The sequence below is a fragment of the Saccoglossus kowalevskii genome, chromosome 12 (assembly GCF_978046115.1).
Source record: "Saccoglossus kowalevskii chromosome 12, keSacKowa6.1, whole genome shotgun sequence".
NCBI classification, from domain to species: domain Eukaryota; kingdom Metazoa; phylum Hemichordata; class Enteropneusta; family Harrimaniidae; genus Saccoglossus; species Saccoglossus kowalevskii.
This window is the reverse complement of record NC_140652.1, coordinates 33,565,526-33,591,685: the sequence shown is the minus strand read 5'-3', so window position 1 is coordinate 33,591,685 and position 26,160 is coordinate 33,565,526. Positions and strand designations below refer to the sequence as shown.

The following is a 26,160-nucleotide window of genomic DNA, read 5'->3' as shown; positions in this document are numbered from 1 at the left end:
TATTGCTATAGGTGTAATGATGGAGATTGTGGTATTGCTATAGGTGTAATGATGTAGATCGCGTTATCGCTATAGGTGAATGGATGTAGATTGTGGTATCGCTATATGTGTAATGATGTAGATCACGTTATCGCTATAGGTGAATGGATGTAGATTGTGGTATGGCTATAGGTGTAAGGATGCAGATTATGGTAACGTTGTAGGTGTAATGATGTAGACTGCGGTGTTGCTATAGGTGTAATGATGTAGATTGTGGTATTGCTATAGGTGTAATTATGCAGATTGTGGTATCGCTATAGGTGTAATGATGTAGATTGTGCTATCGTTATAGGTGTAATAATGTAGATTGTGATATCGCTATAGGTGTAAGGATGTAGAATGTCATATCGCTATAGGTGTAAGGATGTAGATTGTGCTATCGTTATAGGTGCAATAATGTAGATTGTGATATCGCTATAGGTGTAAGGATGTAGAATGTGATATCGCTGTAGGTGTAATTATGTAGATTGTGATATCGCTATAGGTGTAATTATGTAGATTGTGATATCGCTATAGGTGTAAGGATGTAGATTGTGATATCGCTATAGGTGTAAGGATGTAGATTGTGCTATCGTTGTAGGTGTAATGATGTAGACTGCGGTGTTGCTATAGGTGTAATGATGTAGATTGTGGTATTGCTATAGGTGTAATTATGCAGATTGTGGTATCGCTATAGGTGTAATGATGTAGATTGTGCTATCGTTATAGGTGTAATAATGTAGATTGTGATATCGCTATAGGTGTAAGGATGTAGAATGTCATATCGCTATAGGTGTAAGGATGTAGATTGTGCTATCGTTATAGGTGCAATAATGTAGATTGTGATATCGCTATAGGTGTAAGGATGTAGAATGTGATATCGCTGTAGGTGTAATTATGTAGATTGTGATATCGCTATAGGTGTAATTATGTAGATTGTGATATCGCTATAGGTGTAAGGATGTAGATTGTGATATCGCTATAGGTGTAAGGATGTAGATTGTGCTATCGTTATAGGTGTAATAATGTAGATTGTGATATCGCTATAGGTGTAATAATACAGATTGTGGTATTGCTATAGATGTAATGATACAGATTGTGGTATTGCTATAGGTGTAATGATACAGATTGTGGTATTGCTATAGGTGTAAGGATGTAGATTGTGATATCGCTATAGGTGTAATGATGTAGATTGTGGTATTGCTATAGGTGTAATTATGTAGATTGTGGTATTGCTATAGGTGTAATGATGTAGATTGTGGTATTGCTATAGGTGTAATGATGTAGATTGTGGTATTGCTATAGGTGTAATTATGTAGATTGTGGTATTGCTATAGGTGTAATGATGTAGATTTTGGTATTGCTATAGGTGTAATGATGTAGATTGTGGTATTGCTATGGGTGTAATGATGTAGATTGTGGTATTGCTATAGGTGTAATTATGTAGATTGTGGTATCGCTATAGGTGTAATTATGCAGATTGTGGTATTGCTATAGGTGTAATGATGTAGATTGTGGTATTGCTATAGGTGTAATTATGTAGATTGTGGTATTGCTAAATGTGTAATGATGTAGATTGTCGTATTGCTATATGTGTAATGATGTAGATTGTGGTATCGCTATCAGTGTAATTATGCAGATTGTGGTATCGCTATAGGTGTAATTATGCAGATTGTGGTATTGCTATAGGTGTAATGATGTAGACTGTGGTATTGCTATAGGTGCAATGATGTAGAGTGGTATCGCAATAGGTTCAATGATGTAGATTTTGGTATCGCTATAGGTGTAATGATGGAGATTGTGGTATTGCTATAGGTGTAATGATGTGGATTGTGGTATTGCTATAGGTGTAATGATGTAGATTGTGGTATTGCTATAGGTGTAATGATGTAGATTGTGGTATTGCTATAGATGTAATGATGTAGATTGTGGTATTGCTATAGGTGTAATATTGGAGATTGTGGTATTGTTATAGGTGTAATGATGTAGATCGCGTTATCGCTATAGGTGAATGGATGTAGATTGTGGCATCGCTATAGGTGTAATGATGTAGATCACGTTAACGCTATAGGTGAATGGATGTAGATTGTGGTATTGCTATAGGTGTAATGATGAAGATTGTGGTATCGCTATAGGTGTAATGATGTAGATTGTGGCATCGCTATATGTGTAATGATGTAGATTGTGGTATCGCTATAGGTGTAATGATGTAGATTGGGGTATCGCTATAGGTGTAATGATGTACATTGTGATATCTCTATAGGTTTATTGATGTACATTGTGGTATTGCTATAGGTGTAATGATGTAGATCGCGTTATCGCGATAGGTGAATGGATGTAGATTGTGGTATTGCTATAGGTGTAATGATGTAGATTGTGCTATCGCTATTGGTGAAAGGATATAGATTGTGGTATCGCAATAAGTGTAATGATGTAGTTTGTGGTATCGCTGTAGATGTAATGATGTAGATTGTGGTATCGCTGTATGTACAATGATGTAGATTGTGGTATTGCAGTAGGTATGGAGATGTAGATTGTGGCATAGCTACAGATGAAAGGATGTAGATTATGTTATCTCTATAGGTGTAAGGATGTAGATTGTGGTATTGCTATATGGGTAATGATGAAGATTGTGGTATCGCTGTAGGTGTAATGATGTAGACTGTGGTATCGCTATAGGTGTAATGATGTAGATTGTGGTATCGCTGTTGGTGTAATGATGTAGATTGTGGTATCATAGTAGGTTTAATGATGTAGATTGTGGTATCGCTGTAGGTGTAATGATGTAGATTGTGGTATCACTGTAGGTGTAATGATGTAGATGGTGGTATCGCTGTAGGTGCAATGATGTAGGTTGTGGTAATGCTATAGGTGTAATGATGTAGATTGTGATATCACTGTAGGTGTAATGATGAAGATTGTGGTATCGATGTAGGTGTAATGATGTAGATTGTGGTATCACTGTATGTGTAATGTTGTAGATTGTGGTATCGCTATAGGTGAAATGATGTATATTGTGGTATCACTGTAGGTGTAATAATGGAGATAATGGTATCGCTATAGGTGTAATGATGCAGATTGTGGTATCGCTATAGGTGTAATGATGTAGATTGTGGTATTGCTATAGGTGTAATTATGCAGATTGTGGTATCGCTATAGGTGTAATGATGTAGATTGTGGTATTGCTATAGGTGTAAGGATGCAGATTATGGTAACGCTGTAGGTGTAATGATGTAGACTGTGGTATTGCTATAGGTGTAGTGATGTAGATTGTGGTATTGCTATAGGTGTAATTATGCAGATTGTGGTATTGCTATAGGTGTTATTATGTAGATTGTGATATCGCTATAGGTGTAATAATGTAGATTGTGATATCGCTATAGGTGTAAGGATGTAGAATGTGGTATCGCTATAAGTGTAATGTTACTGATTGTGGTATTGCTATAGGTGTAATGATACAGAGTGTGGTATTGCTATAGGTGTAGTGATGTAGATTGTGGTATTGCTATAGGTGTAATGATACAGATTGTGATATCGCTATAGGTGTAATGATGTAGATTTTGGTATTGCTATAGGTGTAATTATGTAGATTGTGGTATTGCTATAGGTGTAATGATGTAGATTGTGGTATTGCTATAGGTGTAATGATGTAGATTGTGGTATTGCTATAGGTGTAATTATGTAGATTGTGGTATTGCTATAGGTGTAATGATGTAGATTGTGGTATTGCTATAGGTGTAATGATGTAGATTGCGGTATTGCTATAGGTGTAGTGATGTAGATTGTGGTATTGCTATAGGTGTAATTATGTAGATTGTGGTATCGCTATAGGTGTAATTATGCAGATTGTGGTATCGCTATAGGTGTAATGATGTAGATTGTGGTATTGCTATAGGGGTAATGATGAAGATTGTGGTATCGCTGTAGGTGTAATGATGTAGACTGTGGTATTGCTATAGGTGTAGTGATGTAGATTGTGGTATTGCTATAGGTGTAATGATACAGATTGTGATATCGCTATAGGTGTAATGATGTAGATTTTGGTATTGCTATAGGTGTAATTATGTAGATTGTGGTATTGCTATAGGTGTAATGATGTAGATTGTGGTATTGCTATAGGTGTAATGATGTAGATTGTGGTATTGCTATAGGTGTAATTATGTAGATTGTGGTATTGCTATAGGTGTAATGATGTAGATTGTGGTATTGCTATAGGTGTAATGATGTAGATTGCGGTATTGCTATAGGTGTAGTGATGTAGATTGTGGTATTGCTATAGGTGTAATTATGTAGATTGTGGTATCGCTATAGGTGTAATTATGCAGATTGTGGTATCGCTATAGGTGTAATGATGTAGATTGTGGTATTGCTATAGGGGTAATGATGAAGATTGTGGTATCGCTGTAGGTGTAATGATGTAGACTGTGGTATCGCTGTAGGTGTAATGATGTAGATTGTGGTATCGCTGTTGGTGTAATGATGTAGATTGTGGTATCATAGTAGGTGTAATGATGTAGATTGTGGTATCGCTGTATGTGTAATGATGTAGATTGAGGTATTGCTATAGGTGTAATGATGTAGAATATGGTATCGATGTAGGTGTAATGATGTAGATTGTGGTATCACTGTATGTGTACTGTTGTAGATTGTGGTATCGCTCCAGGTGAAATGATGTATATTGTGGTATCACTGTATGTGTAATAATGGAGATTATGGTATCGCTATAGGGGTTATGATGTAGATTGTGCTATCGTAGTAGGAGTAATGATGTAGATTGTGGTATCACTGTAGGTGTAATGATGTTGATGGTGGTATCGATATAGGTGTAATTATGTAGATTGTGGTATCGCTATATGTGTAATGATGTAGATTGTGGTATCGCTATAGGTGTAATGATGTAGATTGGGGTATCGCTATAGGTGTAATGATGTACATTGTGATATCGCTATCGATATTAGAATGTACATTGTGATATCTCTATAGGTTTAATGATGTACATTGTGGTATTGCTATATGTGTAATTATGCAGATTGTGGTATTGCTGTAGGTGTAATGATGTAGATTGTGGTATTGCTGTATGTACAATGATGTAGATTGTGGCATTGCAGTAGGTATGGAGATGTAGATTGTGGCATAGCTACAGATGAAAGGATGTAGATTATGTTATCTCTATAGGCGTAAGGATGTAGATTGTGGTATTGCTATAGGTGTAATGATGAAGATTGTGGTATCGCTGTATGTGTAATGTTGTAGATTGTGGTATCGCTATAGGTGAAATGATGTATATTGTGTTATCACTGTAGGTGTAATAATGGAGATAATGGTATCGCTATAGGTGTAATGATGTAGATTGTGGTATCACTGTAGGTGTAATAATGGAGATTGTGCTATTGCTATTGGTGAAAGGATATAGATTGTGGTATCGTAATAAGTGTAATGATGTAGATTGTGGTATCGCTGTAGATGTAATGACGTAGATTGTGGTATCGCTGTATGTACAATGATGTAGATTGTGGTATTGCAGTAGGCGTGGAGATGTAGATTTTGGCATAGCTACAGATGAAAGGATGTAGATTATGTTATCTTTATAGGTGTAAGGATGTAGATTGTGGTATTGCTATAGGGGTAATGATGAAGATTGTGGTATCGCTGTAAGTGTAATGATGTAGACTGTGGTATCGCTGTTGGTGTAATGGTGTAGATTGTGGTAACATAGTAGGTTTAATGGTGTAGATTGTAGTATCGCTGTAGGTGTAATGATGTAGATTGTGGTATCACTGTAGGTGTAATGATGTAGATGGTGGTATCGCTGTAGGGGTAATGATGAAGATTGTGGTATCGCTGTAGGTGTAATGATGAAGACTGTGGTATCGCTGTCTGTGTAATGATGTAGATTGTGGTATCGCTGTTGGTGTAATGATGTAGATTGTGGTATCATAGTAGGTGTAATGATGTAGATTGTGGTATCGCTGTATGTGTAATGATGTAGATTGAGGTATTGCTATAGGTGTAATGATGTAGATTGTGGTATCGATGTAGGTGTAATGATGTAGATTGTGGTATCACTGTATGTGTACTGTTGTAGATTGTGGTATCGCTACAGGTGAAATGATGTATATTGTGGTATCACTGTAGGTGTAATAATGGAGATTATGGTATCGCTATAGGTGTAATGATGTAGATTTTGGTATCGTAGTAGGAGTAATGATGTAGATTGTGGTATCACTGTAGGTGTAATGATGTTGATGGTGGTATCGATATAGGTGTAATTATGTAGATTGTGGTATCGCTATATGTGTAATGATGTAGATTGTGGTATCGCTATAGGTGTAATGATGTAGATTGGGGTATCGCTATAGGTGTAATGATGTACATTGTGATATCGCTATCGATATAAGAATGTACATTGTGATATCTCTATAGGTTTAATGATGTACATTGTGGTATTGCTATATGTGTAATTATGCAGATTGTGGTATTGCTGTAGGTGTAATGATGTAGATTGTGGTATTGCTGTATGTACAATGATGTAGATTGTGGCATTGCAGTAGGTATGGAGATGTAGATTGTGGCATAGCTACAGATGAAAGGATGTAGATTATGTTATCTCTATAGGTGTAAGGATGTAGATTGTGGTATTGCTATAGGTGTAATGATGAAGATTGTGGTATCGCTGTAGGTGTAATGATGTAGATTGTGGTATCATAGTAGGTTTAATGGTGTAGATTGTGGTATCGCTGTAGGTGTAATGATGTAGATTGTGGTATCACTGTAGGTGTAATGATGTAGATGGTGGTATCGCTGTAGGTGCAATGATGTAAGTTGTGGTATTGCTATAGGTGTAATGATGTAGATTGTGATATCACTGTAGGTGTAATGATGAAGATTGTGGTATCGATGAAGGTGTAATGATGTAAATTGTGGTATCACTGTATGTGTAATGTTGTAGATTGTGGTATCGCTATAGGTGAAATGATGTATATTGTGTTATCACTGTAGGTGTAATAATGGAGATAATGGTATCGCTATAGGTGTAATGATGTAGATTGTGGTATCACTGTAGGTGTAATAATGGAGATTGTGCTATTGCTATTGGTGAAAGGATATAGATTGTGGTATCGTAATAAGTGTAATGATGTAGATTGTGGTGTCGCTGTAGATGTAATGAGGTAGATTGTGGTATCGCTGTATGTACAATGATGTAGATTGTGGTATTGCAGTAGGCGTGGAGATGTAGATTTTGGCATAGTTACAGATGAAAGGATGTAGATTATGTTATCTTTATAGGTGTAAGGATGTAGATTGTGGTATAGCTATAGGGGTGATGATGAAGATTGTGGTATCGCTGTAAGTGTAATGATGTAGACTGTGGTATCGCTGTTGGTGTAATGATGTAGATTGTGGTATCATAGTAGGTTTAATGGTGTAGATTGTAGTATCGCTGTAGGTGTAATGATGTAGATTGTGGTATCACTGTAGGTGTAATGATGTAGATGGTGGTATCGCTGTAGGGGTAATGATGAAGATTGTGGTATCGCTGTAGGTGTAATGATGAAGACTGTGGTATCGCTGTATGTGTAATGATGTAGATTGTGGTATCGCTGTTGGTGTAATAATGTAGATTGTGGTATCATAGTAGGTGTAATGATGTAGATTGTGGTATCGCTGTATGTGTAATGATGTAGATTGAGGTATTGCTATAGGTGTAATGATGTAGATTGTGGTATCGATGTAGGTGTAATGATGTAGATTGTGGTATCACTGTATGTGTACTGTTGTAGATTATGGTATCGCTACAGGTGAAATGATGTATATTGTGGTATCACTGTAGGTGTAATAATGGAGATTATGGTATCGCTATAGGTGTAATGATGTAGATTGTGGTATCGTAGTAGGAGTAATGATGTAGATTGTGGTATCACTGTAGGTGTAATGATGTAGGTGGTGGTATCGATATAGGTGTAATTATGTAGACTGTAGCCTGTGGTATCGCTGTAGGTGTAATGATGTAGAATGTGGTATCACTGTAGGTGTAATGATGTAGATTGTGGTATCGCTGTAGGTGTAATGATGTAGATTGTGGTATTGCTATAGGTGTAATGATGTAAATTGTGGTATCGCTGTAGGTGTAATGATGTAGATTGTGGTATTGCTATAGGTGTAATGATGTAGATTGTGGTATCGTAGTAGGAGTAATGATGTAGATTGTGGTATCACTGTAGGTGTAATGATGTAGATTGTGGTATCGCCATAGGTGTAATGATGTAGATTGTGGTATTGTTATAGGTGTAATGATGTAGATTGTGGTATCGTAGTAGGAGTAATGATGTAGATTGTTGTATCACTGTAGGTGTAATGATGTAGATGCCGGTATCACTGTAGGTGTAATGATGTAGGTTGTGGTATCGCTGTAGGTGTAATGATGTAGATTGTGGTATTGCTATAGGTGTAATGATGTAGATTATGGAATCGATATAGGTGAATTAATGTATATTGCGGTATCGTAGTAGGTGTGTAGATTTATATTGCGGTATCGCTGTTGGTGTAATGATGTTGCTTGTGGTATTGCTGTAGGTGTAATGATGTAGATTATGTTATCTCTATAGGTGTAAGGATGTAGATTGTGGTATTGCTATAGGTGTAATGATGACGATTGTGGTATTGCTGTAGGTGTAATGATGTAGACTGTGGTATCGCTATAGGTGTAATGATGTAGATTGTGGTATCGATATAGGTGTAATTATGTAGACTGTAGACTGTGGTATCGCTGTAGGTGTAATGACGTTGATTGTGGTATCGCTGTAGGTGTAATGATGTAGATTGTGGTATCGCTGTAGGAGTAATAATGTAGATTGTGGTATCACTGTAGGTGTAATGATGTAGATTGAGGTATTGCTATAGGTGTAATGATGTAGATTGTGGTATCGATGTAGGTGTAATGATGTAGATTGTGGTATCACTGTATGTGTACTGTTGTAGATTGTGGTATCGCTACAGGTGAAATGATGTATATTGTGGTATCACTGTAGGTGTAATAATGGAGATTATGGTATCGCTGTAGGTGTAATGATGTAGATTGTGGTATTGCTATAGGTGTAATGATATAGATTGTGGTATTGTAGTATGAGTAATGATGTAGATTGTGGTATCACTGTAGGTGTAATGACGTAGATGGTGGTATAACTGTAGGTGTAATGATGTAGATTGAGGTATTGCTATAGGTGTAATGATGTAGATTGTGGTATCGATGTAGGTGTAATGATGTAGATTGTGGTATCACTGTATGTGTACTGTTGTAGATTGTGGTATCGCTACAGGTGAAATGATGTATATTGTGGTATCACTGTAGGTGTAATAATGGAGATTATGGTATCGCTATATATGTAATGATGTAGATTGTGGTATCGTAGTAGGAGTAATGATGTAGATTGTGGTATCACTGTAGGTGTAATGATGTAGATGGTGGTTCCGATATAGGTGTAATTATGTAGACTGTAGCCTGTGGTATCGCTATAGGTGTAATGATGTAGATTGTGGTATCGCTGTAGGTGTAATGATGTAGATTGTGGTATCGCTGTAGGTGTAATGATGTAGATTGTGGTATTGCTATAGGTGTAATGATGTAAATTGTGGTATCGCTGTAGGTGTAATGATGTAGATTGTGGTATTGCTATAGGTGTAATGATGTAGATTGTGGTATCGTAGTAGGAGTAATGATGTAGATTGTGGTATTGCTATAGGTGTACTGTTGTAGATTGTGGTATCGCTACAGGTGAAATGATGTATATTGTGGTATCACTGTAGGTGTAATAATGGAGATTATGGTATCGCTATATATGTAATGATGTAGATTGTGGTATCGTAGTAGGAGTAATGATGTAGATTGTGGTATCACTGTAGGTGTAATGATGTAGATGGTGGTTCCGATATAGGTGTAATTATGTAGACTGTAGCCTGTGGTATCGCTATAGGTGTAATGATGTAGATTGTGGTATCGCTGTAGGTGTAATGATGTAGATTGTGGTATCGCTGTAGGTGTAATGATGTAGATTGTGGTATTGCTATAGGTGTAATGATGTAAATTGTGGTATCGCTGTAGGTGTAATGATGTAGATTGTGGTATTGCTATAGGTGTAATGATGTAGATTGTGGTATCGTAGTAGGAGTAATGATGTAGAATGTGGTATCACTGTAGGTGTAATGATGTAGATTGTGGTATCGCCATAGGTGTAATGATGTAGATTGTGGTATTGCTATAGGTGTAATGATGTAGATTGTGGTATCGTAGTAGGAGTAATGATGTAGATTGTTGTATCACTGTAGGTGTAATGATGTAGATGGCGGTATCACTGTAGGTGTAATGATGTAGGTTGTGGTATCACTGTAGGTGTAATGATGTAGATTGTGTTATTGCTATAGGTGTAATGATGTAGATTATGGAATCGATATAGGTGAATTAATGTATATTGTGGTATCGCAGTAGGTGTGTAGATTTATATTGCGGTATCGCTGTTGGTGTAATGATGTTGGTTGTGGTATTGCTGTAGGTATAATGATGTAGATTGTGGTATCGATATAGGTGTAATTATGTAGACTGTAGACTGTGGTATCGCTGTAGGTGTAATGACGTTGATTGTGGTATCGCTGTAGGTGTAATGATGTAGATTGTGGTATCGCTGTAGGAGTAATAATGTAGATTGTGGTATCACTGTAGGTGTAATGATGTAGATTGAGGTATTGCTATAGGTGTAATGATGTAGATTGTGGTATCGATGTAGGTGTAATGATGTAGATTGTGGTATCACTGTATGTGTACTGTTGTAGATTGTGGTATCGCTACAGGTGAAATGATGTATATTGTGGTATCACTGTAGGTGTAATAATGGAGATTATGGTATCGCTGTAGGTGTAATGATGTAGATTGTGGTATTGCTATAGGTGTAATGATATAGATTGTGGTATTGTAGTATGAGTAATGATGTAGATTGTGGTATCACTGTAGGTGTAATGACGTAGATGGTGGTATAACTGTAGGTGTAATGATGTAGATTGAGGTATTGCTATAGGTGTAATGATGTAGATTGTGGTATCGATGTAGGTGTAATGATGTAGATTGTGGTATCACTGTATGTGTACTGTTGTAGATTGTGGTATCGCTACAGGTGAAATGATGTATATTGTGGTATCACTGTAGGTGTAATAATGGAGATTATGGTATCGCTATATATGTAATGATGTAGATTGTGGTATCGTAGTAGGAGTAATGATGTAGATTGTGGTATCACTGTAGGTGTAATGATGTAGATGGTGGTTCCGATATAGGTGTAATTATGTAGACTGTAGCCTGTGGTATCGCTATAGGTGTAATGATGTAGATTGTGGTATCGCTGTAGGTGTAATGATGTAGATTGTGGTATCGCTGTAGGTGTAATGATGTAGATTGTGGTATTGCTATAGGTGTAATGATGTAAATTGTGGTATCGCTGTAGGTGTAATGATGTAGATTGTGGTATTGCTATAGGTGTAATGATGTAGATTGTGGTATCGTAGTAGGAGTAATGATGTAGATTGTGGTATTGCTATAGGTGTACTGTTGTAGATTGTGGTATCGCTACAGGTGAAATGATGTATATTGTGGTATCACTGTAGGTGTAATAATGGAGATTATGGTATCGCTATATATGTAATGATGTAGATTGTGGTATCGTAGTAGGAGTAATGATGTAGATTGTGGTATCACTGTAGGTGTAATGATGTAGATGGTGGTTCCGATATAGGTGTAATTATGTAGACTGTAGCCTGTGGTATCGCTATAGGTGTAATGATGTAGATTGTGGTATCGCTGTAGGTGTAATGATGTAGATTGTGGTATCGCTGTAGGTGTAATGATGTAGATTGTGGTATTGCTATAGGTGTAATGATGTAAATTGTGGTATCGCTGTAGGTGTAATGATGTAGATTGTGGTATTGCTATAGGTGTAATGATGTAGATTGTGGTATCGTAGTAGGAGTAATGATGTAGAATGTGGTATCACTGTAGGTGTAATGATGTAGATTGTGGTATCGCCATAGGTGTAATGATGTAGATTGTGGTATTGCTATAGGTGTAATAATGTAGATTGTGGTATCGTAGTAGGAGTAATGATGTAGATTGTTGTATCACTGTAGGTGTAATGATGTAGATGGCGGTATCACTGTAGGTGTAATGATGTAGGTTGTGGTATCGCTGTAGGTGTAATGATGTAGATTGTGTTATTGCTATAGGTGTAATGATGTAGATTATGGAATCGATATAGGTGAATTAATGTATATTGTGGTATCGCAGTAGGTGTGTAGATTTATATTGCGGTATCGCTGTTGGTGTAATGATGTTGCTTGTGGTATTGCTGTAGGTGTAATGATGTAGATTGTGGTATTGCTGTAGGTGTAATGATGTAGATTGTGGTATCGCTATAGGTGTTATGATGTAGATTGTGGAATCGCTGTAGGTACAATGATGTAGATTATGTTATCTCTATAGGTGTAAGGATGTAGATTGTGGTATTGCTATAGGTGTAATGATGACGATTGTGGTATTGTTGTAGGTGTAATGATGTAGACTGTGGTATCGCTATAGGTGTAATGATGTAGATTGTGGTATTGCTATAGGTGTAATAATGTAGATTGTGGTATCGTAGTAGGAGTAATGATGTAGATTGTTGTATCACTGTAGGTGTAATGATGTAGATGGCGGTATCACTGTAGGTGTAATGATGTAGGTTGTGGTATCGCTGTAGGTGTAATGATGTAGATTGTGTTATTGCTATAGGTGTAATGATGTAGATTATGGAATCGATATAGGTGAATTAATGTATATTGTGGTATCGCAGTAGGTGTGTAGATTTATATTGCGGTATCGCTGTTGGTGTAATGATGTTGGTTGTGGTATTGCTGTAGGTGTAATGATGTAGATTGTGGTATTGCTGTAGGTGTAATGATGTAGATTGTGGTATCGCTATAGGTGTTATGATGTAGATTGTGGAATCGCTGTAGGTACAATGATGTAGATTATGTTATCTCTATAGGTGTAAGGATGTAGATTGTGGTATTGCTATAGGTGTAATGATGACGATTGTGGTATTGTTGTAGGTGTAATGATGTAGACTGTGGTATCGCTATAGGTGTAATGATGTAGATTGTGGTATCGATATAGGTGTAATTATGTAGACTGTAGACTGTGGTATCGCTGTAGGTGTAATGACGTAGATTGTGGTATCGCTATAGGTGTAATGATGTAGATTGTGGTATCGCTGTAGGTGTAATGATGTAGATTGTGGTATTGCTATAGGTGTAATGATGTAGATTGTGGTATTGTAGTATGAGTAATGATGTAGATTGTGGTATCACTGTAGGTGTAATGACGTAGATGGTGGTATAACTGTAGGTGTAATGATGTAGATTGTGGTATTGCTATAGGTGTAATGATGTTGATTGTGGTATCGTAGTAGGAGTAATAATGTAGATTGTGGTATCACTGTAGGTGTAATGATGTAGATGGTGGTATCACTGTACGTATACTGATGTAGATGGCGGTATCACTGTAGGTGTAATGATGTAGGTTGTGGTATCGCTGTAGGTGTAGTTATGCAGATTGTGGTATCGCTATAGGTGTAATGATGTACATTGTGGTATTGCTATAGGTGTAATGATGTAGATCGCGTTATCGCGATAGGTGAATGGATGTAAATTGTGGTATTGCTATAGGTGTAATGATGTAGATTGCGCAATCGCTATTGGTGAAAGGATATAGATTGTGGTATCGCAATAAGTGTAATGATGTAGATTGTGGTATCACTGTAGATGTAATGATGTAGATTGTGGTATCGCTGTATGTACAATGATGTAGATTGTGGTATTGCAGTAGGTGTGGAGATGTAGATTGTGGCATAGCTACAGACGAAAGGATGTAGATTATGTTATCTCTATAGGTGTAAGGATGTAGATTGTGGTATTGCTATAGGTGTAATGATGAAGATTGTGGTATCGCTGTAGGTGTAATGATGTAGACTGTGGTATCGCTATAGGTGTAATGATGTAGATTGTGGTATCGCTGTTGGTGTAATGATGTAGATTGTGGTATCATAGTAGGTTTAATGATGTAGATTGTGGTATCGCTGTAGGTGTAATGATGTAGATTGTGGTATCACAGTAAGTGTAATGTTTTAGATGGTGGTATCGCTGTAGGTGCAATGATGTAGGTTGTGGTATTGCTATAGGTGTAATGATATAGATTGTGATATCACTATAGGTGTAATGATGAAGATTGTGGTATCGATGTAGGTGTAATGATGTAGATTGTGGTATCACTGTATGTGTAATGTTGTAGATTGTGGTATCGCTATAGGTGAACTGATGTATATTGTGGTATCACTGTAGGTGTAGTAATGGAGATTCTGCTATCGCTATTGGTGAAAGGATATATATTGTGGTATCGCAATAAGTGTAATGATGTAGATTGTGGTATCGCTGTAGATGTAATGACGTAGATTGTGGTATCGCTGTATGTACAATGATGTAGATTGTGGCATTGTAGTAGGTGTGGAGATGTAGATTGTGGCATAGCTACAGATGAAAGGATGTAGATTATGTTATCTCTATATGTGTAAGGATGTAGATTGTGGTATTGCTATAGGTGTAATGATGAAGATTGTGGTATCGCTGAAGGTGTAATGATGTAAACTGTGGTATCGCTGTAGGTGTAATGATGTAGATTGTGGTATCGCTGTTGGTGTAATGATGTAGATTGTGGTATCATAGTAGGTGTGTAGATTTATATTGTGGTATCACTGTAGGTGTAATGATGTTGCTTGTGGTATTGCTGTAGGTGTAATGATGTAGAATGTGGTATCGCTATAGGTTTAATGATGTAGATTGTGGTATCGTAATGGGGAAAGGATATAGATTGTGGTATCGCAATAGGTGTAATGATGTAGATTGTGGTACTGCTATAGGTTTAATGTAGATTGTGGTGTCAATGTAGGTGTAATGATGTAGATTGTGGTATCGCTGTAGGTGCAATGATGTAGATTGTGGTATCGCTATAGGTGTAATGATGTGGATTGTGGTATCACTGTCTGTGTAATGATGTATATTGTGGTTTTGCAGTAGGAGTGTAGATGTAGATTGTGGTATTGCTATAGATGAAAGGATATAGATTGTTGTATCGCTATAGGTATAATGATGTAGATTGTGGCATCGCTATAGGTGTATTGATGTAGATTGTGGTATCGTTATTGGTGAAAGGATATAGATTTTGGTATCGCTATAGGTTTAATGATGTAGATTGTGGTATCGCTAAGGGTGAAAGGATATAGATTGTGGTATCGCAATAAGTGTAATGATGTAGATTGTGGTATCGATATAGGTGTAATTATGTAGACTGTAGACTGTGGTATCGCTGTAGGTGTAATGATGTAGATTGTGGTATCACTGTAGGTGTGTAGATTTATATTGTGGTATCACTGTAGGTGTAATGATGTAGATTGTGGTATCGCTGTAGGTACAATGATGTAGATTGTGGTATTGCTATTGGTGAAGGATATAGATTGTGGTATCGCAATAGGTGTAATGATGTAGATTGTGGTATTGCTATAGACGAAAGGATGTAGATTGTAGCATTGCTATAGGTTTAATGTAGATTGTGGTGTCAATGTAGGTGTAATGATGTAGATTGTGGTATCGCTGTAGGTGCAATGATGTAGATTGTGGTATCGCAGTAGGTGTGTAGATTTATATTGTGGTATTGCTGTAGGTGTAATGATGTATATTGTGGAATCGCAGTAGGTGTGTAGATTTATATTGTGGTATTGCTGTAGGTGTAATGATGTAGATTATGGTATCGCTATAGGTGTAATGATGTAGATTGTGGTATCGATGTAGGTACAATGATGTAGATTGTGGTATTGCTATATATGAAAGGATGTAGATTGTGGTATTGCTATAGGTTTAATGTAGATTGTGGTGTCAATGTAGGTATAATGATGGAGATTGTGGTATTGCTGTAGGTGCAATGATGTAGATTGTGGTATCGCTATAGGTGTAATGATGTGGATTGAGGTATCACTGTCTGTGTAATGATGTATATTGTGGTTTTTCAGTAGGAGTGTAGATGTAGATTGTGGTATTGCTATAGATGAAAGGATGTAGATTGTGGTATCGCTATAGGTGTAATTAGGTAGATTGTTGTCTCGCTATAGGTATAATGATGTAGATTGTGGCATCGCTATAGGTGTATTGATGTAGATTGTGCTATCGTTATTGGTGAAAGGATATAGATTTTGGTATCGCTGTAGATGTAATGATGTAGATTGTGGTATCGCTGTATGTACAATGATGTAGATTGTGGTATTGCAGTAGGTGTGTAGATATAAATTGTGGTATAGCTACAGATGAAAGGATGTAGATTATGTTATCTCTATAGGTGTAAGGATGTAGATTGTGGTATTGATATAGATGAAAGTATGTAGATTGTGGTATTGCTATAGGTTTAATGTAGATTGTGGTGTCAATGTAGGTGTAATGATGTAGATTGTGGTATCGATATAGATGTAATGATGTAGATTGTGGTATCGGTATAGGTGTAATGATATAGATTATGTTATCTCTATATGTGTAAGGATGTAGATTGTGGTATTGCTATAGGTTTAATGTAGATTGTGGTGTCAATGTAGGTGTAATATTGTAGATTGTGGTATCTATATAGATGTAATGATGTAGATTGTGGTATCGCTATAGGTGTAATGATGTAGATTGTGGTATTGTAGGTTTAATAATGTAGATTGTGGTATCAATATAGATGTAATGATGTAGATTGTGGTATCGCTATAGGTGAAATGATGTATATTGTGGAATCACTGTAGGTGTAATAATGGAGATTATGGTATCGCTATAGATGTAATGATGTGGATTGTGGTATCGCTATAGGTGTAATGATGTAGATTGTGGTATCGATATAGATGTAATGATGTATATTGTGGTATCGATATAGATGTAATGATGTATATTGTGATATCGCTGTAGGTGTAAGGATGCAGATTGTGGTATTGCTATAGGTGTAAGGATGTAGATTGTGGTATTGCTATAGGTGTAATGATGAAGATTGTGGTATCGCTGTAGGTGTAATGATGTAGACTGTGGTATCGCTATAGGTGTAATGATGTAGATTGTGGTATCGCTGTTGGTGTAATGATGTAGATTGTGGTATCATAGTAGGTTTAATGATGTAGATTGTGGTATCGCTGTAGGTGTAATGATGTAGATTGTGGTATCACAGTAAGTGTAATGTTTTAGATGGTGGTATCGCTGTAGGTGCAATGATGTAGGTTGTGGTATTGCTATAGGTGTAATGATGTAGATTGTGATATCACTATAGGTGTAATGATGAAGATTGTGGTATCGATGTAGGTGTAATGATGTAGATTGTGGTATCACTGTATGTGTAATGTTGTAGTTTGTGGTATCGCTATAGGTGAAATGATGTATATTGTGGTATCACTGTAGGTGTAGTAATGGAGATTCTGCTATCGCTATTGGTGAAAGAATTTAGATTGTGGTATCGCAATAAGTGTAATGATGTAGATTGTGGTATCGCTGTAGATGTAATGACGTAGATTGTGGTATCGCTGTATGTACAATGATGTAGATTGTGGCATTGCAGTAGGTGTGGAGATGTAGATTGTGGCATAGCTACAGATGAAAGGATGTAGATTATGTTATCTCTATATGTGTAAGGATGTAGATTGTGGTATTGCTATAGCTGTAATGATGAAGATTGTGGTATCGCTGAAGGTGTAATGATGTAAACTGTGGTATCGCTGTAGGTGTAATGATGTAGATTGTGATATCGCTGTTGGTGTAATGATGTAGATTGTGGTATCATAGTAGGTGTGTAGATTTATATTGTGGTATCACTGTTGGTGTAATGATGTTGCTTGTGGTATTGCTGTAGGTGTAATGATGTAGATTGTGGTATCGCTATAGGTTTAATGATGTAGATTGTGGTATCGCTAATGGGGAAAGGATATAGATTGTGGTATCGCAATAGGTGTAATGATGTAGATTGTGGTATTGCTATAGGTTTAATGTAGATTGTGGTGTCAATGTAGGTGTAATGATGTAGATTGTGGTATCGCTGTAGGTGCAATGATGTAGATTGTGGTATCGCTATAGGTGTAATGATGTGGATTGTGGTATCACTGTCTGTGTAATGATGTATATTGTGGTTTTGCAGTAGGAGTGTAGATGTAGATTGTGGTATTGCTATAGATGAAAGGATTTAGATTGTGGTATCGCTATAGTTGTATTGATGTAAATTGTGCTATAGTTATTGGTGAAATGATATAGATTTTGGTATCGCTATAGGTTTAATGATGTAGATTGTGGTATCGCTAAGGGTGAAAGGATATAGATTGTGGTATCGCAATAAGTGTAATGATGTAGATTGTGGTATCGATATAGGTGTAATTATGTAGACTGTAGACTGTGGTATCGCTGTAGGTGTAATGATGTAGATTGTGGTATCACTGTAGGTGTGTAGATTTATATTGTGGTATCACTGTAGGTGTAATGATGTAGATTGTGGTATCGCTGTAGGTACAATGATGTAGATTGTGGTATTGCTATTGGTGAAGGATATACATTGTGGTATCGCAATAGGTGTAATGATGTAGATTGTGGTATTGCTATGGCTTTAATGTAGATTGTGGTGTCAATGTAGGTGTAATGATGTAGATTGTGGTATCGCTGTAGGTGCAATGATGTAGATTGTGGTATCGCAGTAGGTGTGTAGATTTATATTGTGGTATTGCTGTAGGTGTAATGATGTATATTGTGGAATCGCAGTAGGTGTGTAGATTTATATTGTGGTATTGCTGTAGGTGTAATGATGTAGATTATGGTATCGCTATAGGTGTAATGATGTAGATTGTGGTATCGCTATAGGTGTAATGATGTGGATTGAGGTATCACTGTCTGTGTAATGATGTATATTGTGGTTTTGCAGTAGGAGTGTAGATGTAGATTGTGGTATTGCTATAGATGAAAGGATGTAGATTGTGGTATCGCTAAAGGTGTAATTAGGTAGATTGTTGTATCGCTATAGGTATAATGATGTAGATTGTGGCATCGCTATAGGTGTATTGATGTAGATTGTGCTATCGTTATTGGTGAAAGGATATAGATTTTGGTATCGCTGTAGATGTAATGATGTAGATTGTGGTATCGCTGTATGTACAATGATGTAGATTGTGGTATTGCAGTAGGTGTGTAGATATAGATTGTGGTATAGCTACAGATGAAAGGATGTAGATTATGTTATCTCTATAGGTGTAAGGATGTAGATTGTGGTATTGATATAGATGAAAGGATGTAGATTGTGGTATTGCTATAGGTTTAATGTAGATTGTGGTGTCAATGTAGGTGTAATGATGTAGATTGTGGTATCGATATAGATGTAATGATGTAGATTGTGGTATCGGTATAGGTGTAATTATATAGATTATGTTATCTCTATATGTGTAAGGATGTAGATTGTGGTATTGCTATAGGTTTAATGTAGATTGTGGTGTCAATGTAGGTTTAATAATGTAGATTGTGGTATCAATATAGATGTAATGATGTAGATTGTGGTATCGCTATAGGTGAAATGATGTATATTGTGGAATCACTGTAGGTGTAATAATGGAGATTATGGTATCGCTATAGATGTAATGATGTGGATTGTGGTATCGCTATAGGTGTAATGATATAGATTGTGGTATCGATATAGATGTAATGATGTATATTGTGGTATCGCTGTAGATGTAATCATGAAGATTGTGGTATCGCTGTATGTATAATGATGTAGATTGTGGCATTGCAGTAGGTGTGTAGATATAAATTGTGGTATAGCTACAGATGAAAGGATGTAGATTATGTTATCTCTATAGGTGTAAGGATGTAGATTGTGGTATTGATATAGGCTTAATAATGTAGATTGTGGTATCGATATAGATGTAAAGATGTAGATTGTGGTATCGCTATAGGTGTAATGATGTAGATTGTGGGATCGCAGTAGGTGTGTAGATTTATATTGTGGTATTGGTGTAGGTGTAATGATGTAGATTGTGGTATTGCTGTAGGTGTAATGATGTAGATTGTGGTATCGCTGTAGGTACAATGATGTAGATTGTGGTATTGCTATTGGTGAAGGATATAAATTGTGGTATCGCAATATGTGTAATGATGTAGATTGTGGTATTGCAATAGTTGAAGGGATGTAGATTGTGGTATAGCTATAGGTTTAATGTAGATTGTGGTGTCAATGTAGGTGTAATGATGTAGATTGTGGTATCGCTATAGGTGCAATGATGTAGATTGTGATATCGCAGTAGGTGTGCAGATTTATATTGTGGTATTGCTGTAGGTGTAATGATGTATATTGTGGTATCGATATAGATGTAATGATGTATATTGTGATATCGCTGTAGGTGTAAGGATGCAGATTGTGGTATTGCTATAGGTGTAATGATGACGATTGTGGTATTGCTGTAGGTGTAATGATGTAGACTATGGTATCGCTATAGGTGTAATGATGTATATTGTGGTATCGCAGTAGGTGTGTAGATTTATATTGTGGTATCACTGTTGGTGTAATGATGTTGCTTGTGGTATTGCTGTAGGTGTAATGATGTATATTGTGGTATCGCAGTAGGTGTGTAGATTTATATTGTGGTATCACTGTTGGTGTAATGATGTTGCTTGTGGTATTGCTATAGGTGTAATGATGTAGATTGTGGTATCGATATAGGTGTAATTATGTAGACTGTAGACTGTGGTATCGCTGTAGGTGTAATGATGTAGATAGTGGTATCACTGTATCTGTAATGATGTATATTGTGGTATCGCAGTAGGTGTGTAGATTTATATTGTGGTATTGCTGTAGGTGTAATGATGTAGATTGTGGTATCGCTATAGGTGTAATGATGTAGATTGTGGTATTGCTATAGGTTTAATGTAGATTGTGGTGTCAATGTAGGTGTAATGATGTAGATTGTGGTATCGCTGTAGGTGTAATGATGTAGATTGTGGTATTGCTATAGATGAAAGTATGTAGATTGTGGTATTGTTATAGGTTTAATGTAGATTGTAGTGTCAATGTAGGTGTAATGATGTAGATTGTGGTATCGCTATAGGTGCAATGATGTAGATTGTGGTATCGCTATAGGTGTAATGATGTAGATTGTGGTATCACTGTCTGTGTAATGATGTATATTGTGGTATTGCATTAGGTGTGTAGATGTAGATTGTGGTATTGCTATAGATGAAAGGATGTAGATTGCGGTATCGCTATAGGTGTAATTATGTAGAGTGTGCTATTGCTATAGATGAAAGGATGTAGATTGTGGTATCGCAATACGTGTAATGATGTAGATTGTGGTATCGCTGTAGATGTAATGATGTAGATTGTGGTATCGCTGTATGTACAATGATGTAGATTGTGGTATTGCAGTAGGTGTGTAGATGTAGATTGTGGTATAGCTACAGATGAAAGGATGTTGATTATTTTATCTCTATAGGTGCAAGAATGTAGATTGTGGTATTGCTATAGGTGTAATAATGTAGATTGTGGTATCGATAAAGATGTAATGATGTAGATTGTGGTATCGTTAAAAGTGTAATGATGTAGATTGTGATATTGTAGGTTTAATAAGGTAGATTGTGGTATCGATATAGGTGTAATGATGACGATTGTGCTATCGCTGTAGGTGTAATGATGTAGACTGTGGTATCGCTATTGGTGTAATGATGTAGATTGTGGTATCGATATAGGTGTAATTATGTAGGCTGTAGACTGTGGTATCGCTGTAGGTGTAATGATGTAGACTGTGGTAATGCTATAGGGGTAATGATGTAGATTGTGGTATTGCTATACGTGTAATGATGTAGATTGCGATATTGCTATAGATGAAAGGATGTAGATTATGTTATCTCTATAGGTGTAAGGATGTAGATTGTGGTATGGCTATAGGTGTAATGATGACGATTGTGGTATCGCTGTAGGTGTAATGATGTAGACTGTGGTATCGCTATAGGTGTAATGATGTAGATTGTGGTATCACAGTAGGTGTGTAGATTTATATTGTGGTATTGCTGTAGGTGTAATGATGTATATTGTGGAATCGCAGTAGGTGTGTAGATTTATATTGTGGTATTGCTGTAGGTGTAATGATGTAGATTATGGTATCGCTATAGGTGTAATGATGTAGATTGTGGTATCGATGTAGGTACAATGATGTAGATTGTGGTATTGCTATAGATGAAAGGATGTAGATTGTGGTATTGCTATAGGTTTAATGTAGATTGTGGTGTCAATGTAGGTATAATGATGGAGATTGTGGTATTGCTGTAGGTGCAATGATGTAGATTGTGGTATCGCTATAGGTGTAATGATGTGGATTGAGGTATCACTGTCTGTGTAATGATGTATATTGTGGTTTTTCAGTAGGAGTGTAGATGTAGATTGTGGTATTGCTATAGATGAAAGGATGTAGATTGTGGTATCGCTATAGGTGTAATTAGGTAGATTGTTGTCTCGCTATAGGTATAATGATGTAGATTGTGGCATCGCTATAGGTGTATTGATGTAGATTGTGCTATCGTTATTGGTGAAAGGATATAGATTTTGGTATCGCTGTAGATGTAATGATGTAGATTGTGGTATCGCTGTATGTACAATGATGTAGATTGTGGTATTGCAGTAGGTGTGTAGATATAAATTGTGGTATAGCTTCAGATGAAAGGATGTAGATTATGTTATCTCTATAGGTGTAAGGATGTAGATTGTGGTATTGATATAGATGAAAGGATGTAGATTGTGGTATTGTTATAGGTTTAATGTAGATTGTGGTGTCAATGTAGGTGTAATGATGTAGATTGTGGTATCGATATAGATGTAATGATGTAGATTGTGGTATCGGTATAGGTGTAATGATATAGATTATGTTATCTCTATATGTGTAAGGATGTAGATTGTGGTATTGCTATAGGTTTAATGTAGATTGTGGTGTCAATGTAGGTGTAATATTGTAGATTGTGGTATCTATATAGATGTAATGATGTAGATTGTGGTATCGCTATAGGTGTAATGATGTAGATTGTGGTATTGTAGGTTTAATAATGTAGATTGTGGTATCAATATAGATGTAATGATGTAGATTGTGGTATCGCTATAGGTGAAATGATGTATATTGTGGAATCACTGTAGGTGTAATAATGGAGATTATGGTATCGCTATAGATGTAATGATGTGGATTGTGGTGTCGCTATAGGTGTAATGATGTAGATTGTGGTATCGATATAGATGTAATGATGTATATTGTGGTATCGATATAGATGTAATGATGTATATTGTGATATCGCTGTAGGTGTAAGGATGCAGATTGTGGTATTGCTATAGGTGTAAGGATGTAGATTGTGGTATTGCTATAGGTGTAATGATGAAGATTGTGGTATCGCTGTAGGTGTAATGATGTAGACTGTGGTATCGCTATAGGTGTAATGATGTAGATTGTGGTATCGCTGTTGGTGTAATGATGTAGATTGTGGTATCATAGTAGGTTTAATGATGTAGATTGTGGTATCGCTGTAGGTGTAATGATGTAGATTGTGGTATCACAGTAAGTGTAATGTTTTAGATGGTGGTATCGCTGTAGGTGCAATGATGTAGGTTGTGGTATTGCTATAGGTGTAATGATGTAGATTGTGATATCACTATAGGTGTAATGATGAAGATTGTGGTATCGATGTAGGTGTAATGATGTAGATTGTGGTATCACTGTATGTGTAATGTTGTAGTTTGTGGTATTGCTATAGGTGAAATGATGTATATTGTGGTATCACTGTAGGTGTAGTAATGGAGATTCTGCTATCGCTATTGGTGAAAGAATTTAGATTGTGGTATCGCAATAAGTGTAATGATGTAGATTGTGGTATCGCTGTAGATGTAATGACGTAGATTGTGGTATCGCTGTATGTACAATGATGTAGATTGTGGCATTGCAGTAGGTGTGGAGATGTAGATTGTGGCATAGCTACAGATGAAAGGATGTAGATTATGTTATCTCTATATGTGTAAGGATGTAGATTGTGGTATTTCTATAGCTGTAATGATGAAGATTGTGGTATCGCTGAAGGTGTAATGATGTAAACTGTGGTATCGCTGTAGGTGTAATGATGTAGATTGTGATATCGCTGTTGGTGTAATGATGTAGATTGTGGTATCATAGTAGGTGTGTAGATTTATATTGTGGTATCACTGTTGGTGTAATGATGTTGCTTGTGGTATTGCTGTAGGTGTAATGATGTAGATTGTGGTATCGCTATAGGTTTAATGATGTAGATTGTGGTATCGCTAATGGGGAAAGGATATAGATTGTGGTATCGCAATAGGTGTAATGATGTAGATTGTGGTATTGCTATAGGTTTAATGTAGATTGTGGTGTCAATGTAGGTGTAATGATGTAGATTGTGGTATCGCTGTAGGTGCAATGATGTAGATTGTGGTATCGCTATAGGTGTAATGATGTGGATTGTGGTATCACTGTCTGTGTAATGATGTATATTGTGGTTTTGCAGTAGGAGTGTAGATGTAGATTGTGGTATTGCTATAGATGAAAGGATTTAGATTGTGGTATCGCTATAGGTGTATTGATGTAGATTGTGCTATAGTTATTGGTGAAATGATATAGATTTTGGTATCGCTATAGGTTTAATGATGTAGATTGTGGTATCTCTAAGGGTGAAAGGATATAGATTGTGGTATCGCAATAAGTGTAATGATGTAGATTGTGGTATCGATATAGGTGTAATTATGTAGACTGTAGACTGTGGTATCGCTGTAGGTGTAATGATGTAGATTGTGGTATCACTGTAGGTGTGTAGATTTATATTGTGGTATCACTGTAGGTGTAATGATGTAGATTGTGGTATCGCTGTAGGTACAATGATGTAGATTGTGGTATTGCTATTGGTGAAGGATATACATTGTGGTATCGCAATAGGTGTAATGATGTAGATTGTGGTATTGCTATAGACGAAAGGATGTAGATTGTAGCATTGCTATTGCTTTAATGTAGATTGTGGTGTCAATGTAGGTGTAATGATGTAGATTGTGGTATCGCTGTAGGTGCAATGATGTAGATTGTGGTATCGCAGTAGGTGTGTAGATTTATATTGTGGTATTGCTGTAGGTGTAATGATGTATATTGTGGAATCGCAGTAGGTGTGTAGATTTATATTGTGGTATTGCTGTAGGTGTAATGATGTAGATTATGGTATCGCTATAGGTGTAATGATGTAGATTGTGGTATCGCTATAGGTGTAATGATGTGGATTGAGGTATCACTGTCTGTGAAATGATGTATATTGTGGTTTTGCAGTAGGAGTGTAGATGTAGATTGTGGTATTGCTATAGATGAAAGGATGTAGATTGTGGTATCGCTAAAGGTGTAATTAGGTAGATTGTTGTATCGCTATAGGTATAATGATGTAGATTGTGGCATCGCTATAGGTGTATTGATGTAGATTGTGCTATCGTTATTGGTGAAAGGATATAGATTTTGGTATCGCTGTAGATGTAATGATGTAGATTGTGGTATCGCTGTATGTACAATGATGTAGATTGTGGTATTGCAGTAGGTGTGTAGATATAGATTGTGGTATAGCTACAGATGAAAGGATGTACATTATGTTATCTCTATAGGTGTAAGGATGTAGATTGTGGTATTGATATAGATGAAAGGATGTAGATTGTGGTATTGCTATAGGTTTAATGTAGATTGTGGTGTCAATGTAGGTGTAATGATGTAGATTGTGGTATCGATATAGATGTAATGATGTAGATTGTGGTATCGGTATAGGTGTAATTATATAGATTATGTTATCTCTATATGTGTAAGGATGTAGATTGTGGTATTGCTATAGGTTTAATGTAGATTGTGGTGTCAATGTAGGTTTAATAATGTAGATTGTGGTATCAATATAGATGTAATGATGTAGATTGTGGTATCGCTATAGGTGAAATGATGTATATTGTGGAATCACTGTAGGTGTAATAATGGAGATTAT

At 36.4% G+C, this 26,160-nt stretch overlaps 1 protein-coding gene across 1 annotated transcript in view; it reads left to right on the top strand.

The window, feature by feature from the left end:
• The first annotated feature begins 7,089 nt into the window (after positions 1-7,089).
• Positions 7,090-26,160, top strand: part of LOC146735749 (NXPE family member 3-like) — a 72,709-nt gene continuing 53,638 nt past the window's right edge. The window contains exons 1-3 of the mRNA XM_085506052.1: positions 7,090-7,187; positions 7,306-7,365; positions 7,498-7,531. Coding sequence (XP_085362178.1) covers positions 7,090-7,187; positions 7,306-7,365; positions 7,498-7,531 — 192 coding nt within the window. The remainder of the gene's footprint in view (positions 7,188-7,305; positions 7,366-7,497; positions 7,532-26,160) is intronic.